The sequence below is a fragment of the Triticum urartu genome, chromosome 4A (genome assembly GCF_056163025.1).
Source record: "Triticum urartu cultivar PI428250 chromosome 4A, HENAU_Tu73, whole genome shotgun sequence".
NCBI lineage: Eukaryota > Viridiplantae > Streptophyta > Magnoliopsida > Poales > Poaceae > Triticum > Triticum urartu.
This window is the reverse complement of record NC_141876.1, coordinates 138,947,296-138,952,845: the sequence shown is the minus strand read 5'-3', so window position 1 is coordinate 138,952,845 and position 5,550 is coordinate 138,947,296. Positions and strand designations below refer to the sequence as shown.

The window sequence follows — 5,550 nt, the reverse complement described above, 5'->3', positions numbered from 1 at the left end:
TAACCAGTTTATGCCAAACTTAATTGTCTTATTGTCTTATTTGGTCCATAACTCCATATGATTATCAAAATGAAGGAGTAGGAAATACATGTAATTGCAGTGCCATGACCACTCGGAATGCGCTATAACAATTTGTATGCACCAAAGTTTGCTCGATAATTTCAGAGGAAAATTAAAGGATTCCTGCAAAACATTTATGTAGATGGGAAATTTTCAATAAAATGTAATACGCAAAAAAGACTCAATCCTACAAATCAAACAATCTAGAAAGAAATTTTATGTGGATTTTAATCCCTCAAAATCTCTACAAAAATCCTTTTGGATCAAAATAGACCGCCCTACATTAATTATCAAGTAAACACGACTCTCATCATCATCTTCATCCTCATCGTGGTTGTCATCGTCGTCGTCGCCGTCGTCAGTACCAGCAGGGCCTGCATCGTTCTCATACCCATCATAGTCGGTAGCGCTATGCTCAAACTCGGTCTTGGGCTTGGACCACTCGTCGTCGGCCGGCAGCGCGAAGCGGCATTGCGGGCAGAGGCAGCTGACCCGTAGCCAATCGGAGATGCAGCTGTTGTGGAAGCCATGGGAGCAGGGCAACTTCCTGATGTCGTCACCATCCTTGAAACTTTCCAAGCACACGACGCACTCCTCCTCCCTCGTATCCCCCACGGCCGCCCGTGCCAGTCCCGCGATCTCCTCTTCCGAGGCCGGGACGGCGCCGAAGCCACCGCCCCTCTCGTCGCGGTCGGTAGCATCGTCTTCATACACAATAGCGCCGAAGTCACCGTCCCTCTCGTCGTCGTCGGAAACATCGCCTTCATACGCAGTAATTTGCGTCATCAGAAACAAGTTCGCGAGAAGTGGCGCATGGGACGGCGAAACGACCGCAGAGTCTTGGTGTGGCTGTTCGTCGGCGGCCATCGGAAAGGCCTCGTTGTCGTGGTCGGAGCCGTTCATGTCCCCTGAAGCCACCGGAGGAGGCGATGGTCGCGACGAACTGGGAGTGGACGAAGGAAGAAAATGTGTGCCTACGTACGGTGATCAGCTGGGGGCAAATACCAGGGATGTCGCGGCATTTGTAGACGCCGCTGGCAGGCTACGTAGCATACTCTGGTTCGGACTTGGATTCCAAGTGAGATGCTGATTCGGCCTAGGTTTTCTTGTCATTATAAAAACAGGATTCTTGTCTACGTTATTTTTTTTTCGGGCATCCCCTCTACGTACTGTATTACAGTATGTCATACTACGTGGAGTTTCTCCTCCGGACTCATCTGCACCCGCGCTCGGAAAAAGAATCATAACAAATACTAGAAAAATACAAAAATCCAAATTTTATTTGTGTGGTAGATAATTTGATGCGTGGGGTCTGCTTCAAAATTCAACTCATTTGAAGACCTGAGCAACTTTCGGCAAAAAAGACAAATTCAGGGTCTGTAAAATTTTTTACTGTTCATGCATTGTTCTGATCAGATTTGTCTTTTTTACCGAGAGATACTTAGATATCCAAATGAGTTGAAATTTGAAACGGACCTTACGCATCAAATTATCTATCACAAAAAAATTGAATTTTTTAAAAAATTTAATATTTATTTTAAAAAAAATTCATGAATGGGAGCAGATTAGCCTGTGCCGAGTTGGATTTCCGCAAATGCTACTACATGCCATGCGAGTATGTCAAACATCGATGTAAGAGCCGGTGTGCTAGTAGGCAGATTCTATTTCTGATCCATGCAAGTTCAGAAATTTTGTTGAATATATTTTACTTAAAATAATAAAGTAAATCAAAACCATGCACTTTAAAAGTTTGTTAGTTTGTTTTTTTAGACAAAATTTGTTAGTTTGTTTTAACTGGTAGTTAAGAGCATCTCCACACACCCCCCCCCCTCAACAGGCCCCAAGGCATCTTTTTTGCCGCCAGCACAAAAAAACTTCCAGTCGTGTTCCTAGGAGTCCAAATTTCATCGGTTTGGGCTGAAATTGGCGTCGGCGGACCCAAACCGAACCCAACACGCTGCGGGGCGACCGAGGGCGCCGGAGGAAAGAAAAATGGCGCCAAAACAACCCATGCCAGATTCCCATCCTGTGGGCCCGCCGAGTCAGCGACACTAGGCTTCGTCGTTCTCATCGCCTCGCCTCGGCTCCCGCGCGAATCAAAGCTGTCGCCGGTCAGCCTTCCATTGAAGGGCGGCGCAGTGATGGCGAGCTACCGTCGCACGTCCTGGCCTTTCCCACTACGCGTCCACACCGCTCCCGCCCTCTAGCCGCTATAAAAGCCTAGTTTCAACGCCGCTCACCGCACACTCGCCAAGCCATCTCTCTCGCCTGCCCCGCTCCAACGCTGACCACCTTTCTCGCCCCAAAACCCGGCCCTGATGGCTTCTCATCTCCTCCCTCTCCCTCTATCCTTCACCGTCCCCTCACTCGCCATGGCGGAGAGGTTCCCCAGTGATGGTGTGGCGGCCAACGGCTTCGGCCGCCGCTGGCTGCATGAGTTGCAGGCTCGCCTACTGCAGGAGACGAACTGTTGGGGAACGTAGCATGCAATTTCAAAAAAATTCCTACTATCACGCAAGATCTATCTCTAGGAGATGCATAGCAATGAGAGGGGGAGAGTGTGTCCACATACCCTCATAGACCGAAAGCGGGAGCGTTAAGTTAACGCGGTTGATGTAGTCGAACGTCTTCGTGATCCAACCGATCAAGTACTGAACATACGACACCTCCGAGTTCAGCACACGTTCAGCTCGATGACGTCCCCTGAACTCTTGATCCAGCAAAGTGTCGAGGAAGAGTTTCGTCAGCACGACGGCATGATGATGGTGATGTGATCTGCGCAGGGCTTCGCCTAAGAACTACGTGAATATGACCGGAGGAGTAAACCATGGAGGGAGACGCCGCACACGGCTTGGAACAATTGGTGTGTCTCCAATGGGTGCCCTGCCCACGTATATAAAGGAGGAGGGGAGGAGGCCGGCCACCAGGGGGCGCGCCATGGGGGAAAACGGAATAGGACTCCAAGTCCTATTCGCCCCCTTCCTTTCTTACGGAGGGGGAAACGAGAAGGGAGAGGGAAGAGAAGAAGGAAAGGGGGGCGCGCCCCCTCCCCTAGTCGTATTCAGACTCCCCATGGGAGGGGGGCGCGGCCACCCCTTGTGGGCTACCTCCCCTCTCCCCTATGGCTCATGTAGGCCCAATATTTCCGCGGGAGGATTTTGGTAACCTCCCGGTACTCCAAAAAATACCCGAACCATTCTGAAACCATTCCGGTGCCCAAATACCATCGTCCAATATATCAATCTTTACCTTTCGACCATTTTGAGACTCCTCGTCATGTCCGTGATCTCATCCGGGACTCCGAACAATCTTCGGTCACCAAAACACATAACTCATAATACAAATCATCATCGAACGTTAAGCATGCGGACCCAACGGGTTCGAAAACTATGTAGACATGACCAAGACATATCCTCGGTCAATAACCAACAGCGGAACCTAGATGCTCATATTGGTTCCTACATATTCTATGAAAATCTTTATCGGTCAAACCGCAATGACAACATGCGTAATTCCCTTTGTCATCGGTATGTTACTTGCCCGAGATTTGATCGTCGGTATCTTCATACCTAGTTCAATCTCATTACCGACAAGTCTCTTTACCCGTTCCGTAATACATCATCCCGCAACTAACTCATTAGTCACATTACTTGCAAGGCTTATTATGATGTGCATTATCGAGAGAGCCCAGAGATACCTCTCCGATACTCGGAGTGACAAATCCTAATCTCGATCTATGCCAACCCAACAAACACCTTCGGAGATGCCTGTAGAGCATCTTTATAAACACCCAGTAACGTTGTGACGTTTGATAGCACACAAGGCATTCCTCCGGTATCCGGGAGTTGCATAATCTCATAGTCGAAGGAATATGTATTTGACATGAAGAAAGCAATAGCAATAAAACTGAACGATCAATATGCTAAGCTAACGGATGGGTCTTGTCCGTCACATCATTCTCTAATGATGTGATCTTGTTCATCAAATGACAACACATGTGTATGGTCAGGAAACTTAACCATCTTTGATTAACGAGCTAGTCAAGTAGAGGCATACTAGAGACACTCTGTTTTGTCTATGTATTCAAACATGTATCATGTTTCGGTTAATACAATCCAAGCATGAATAATAAACATTTATCATGATATAAGGAAACATAAATAATAACTTTATGATTGCCTCTAGGGCATATTTCCTTCACCCTCCCACTTGCACTAGAGTCAATAATTTAGTTCACATCTCCATGTGATTTAACACCAATAGTTCACATCTTTATGTGATTAACACCCATAGTTCACATCGCCATGTGACCAAGACCCAAAGGGTTTACTAGAGTTAATAATCTAGTTCACATCGCTATGTGATTAACACACAAAGTGTACTAAGGTGTGGTCATGTTTTGCTTGTAAGAGAAGTTTAGTCAATGGGTCTACCACATTTCAGATCCGTATGTACACTACTGCAGGATGCTGCTAACGTGACACTACGATCAGAGACCCTTCGACAAAACTGTGTGCGATGCCATAATCGCAAACGGTGGTGTAAAAAACCTGTCAAAAAAGGTACAAAACGTTTGCGATGGAGGATGCATCAAACATGGCTCAGATTTTAGTTGCGTGTGCGATGCAGGGCATACGGTTCAGCTCGATTAACTATTTGCGATGAGGAGGAATAAAAGAAACAGGCAACCAGATGAAGGTGTGTGCGATGTACATCATACGGTTCACTCGGATGAACTGTTTGTGATTAGGCAACACAAAAGAAACAGTCAGACATATCAAAGGTGTGTGCAATATACGGCATGCGGTTCACTCAGATGAACTGTTCGCGTTGAGACATGAGAGCAGAAACGGTTCAAATGAACAAGATGTGTGTGATATGAAGCAAACAGGTGTGTAATCAGAAATGTGTGCGAAGACCGATAACAATACAGACAATTACTGCTAACAAGCCGTGTGTGTTGTGAGCAAACGATTGCTGGTATACAATTGTGAGTGATTGGTGAAAACATCACCGACGGGTTACATTGTTTAGTCCGTGTGCGATGTGATTTTGTTTGTCCGCACAACATCTACGCTCTGTCTATAGAGTATCCACATATATATTTAAAAAGACAGCATTGCATGATCAAATTAAGCATGCAATTACACAAGTGACTACACACATAACATTTCCACACACCAAAGCAAGCAATTACATGCATACTAAAGTAGGAGAAACGAGGATTTAATCATCTACTTATTGTTGCGACCACGCTTGCCATTGCTCTGCTTCCGGCTGGATCCCTGGTCATTTTGGGGGAAGAGGCACTTCCTCATGTCAACGATCCGCCTGTACATGTCGTAACTCGTGTATGCCTCCTTGGCCGCGTACACGACGTGAGCTTTGTCGAGTTTCTCCATCCAGGCCGACGTGAGCTTTGTCGAGTTTCTCCATTCCAAAAAGGGGGAGGCAGGAGTAATCAGAGAAACCCTATGATCTATTTGACAC

At 46.6% G+C, this 5,550-nt stretch overlaps 1 protein-coding gene across 1 annotated transcript; it reads right to left on the bottom strand.

Moving 5' to 3' along the window:
- Positions 1-276: 276 nt before the first annotated feature.
- LOC147975146 (uncharacterized) lies at positions 277-963 on the bottom strand. Its single transcript, XM_087520293.1, has 2 exons — positions 822-963; positions 277-764 (listed from the first exon to the last, which is right to left on the bottom strand). The coding sequence occupies exons 1-2, from the start codon at positions 961-963 to the stop codon at positions 277-279; spliced, it is 630 nt and encodes a 209-aa protein (XP_087376419.1).
- Positions 964-5,550: the final 4,587 nt, after the last annotated feature.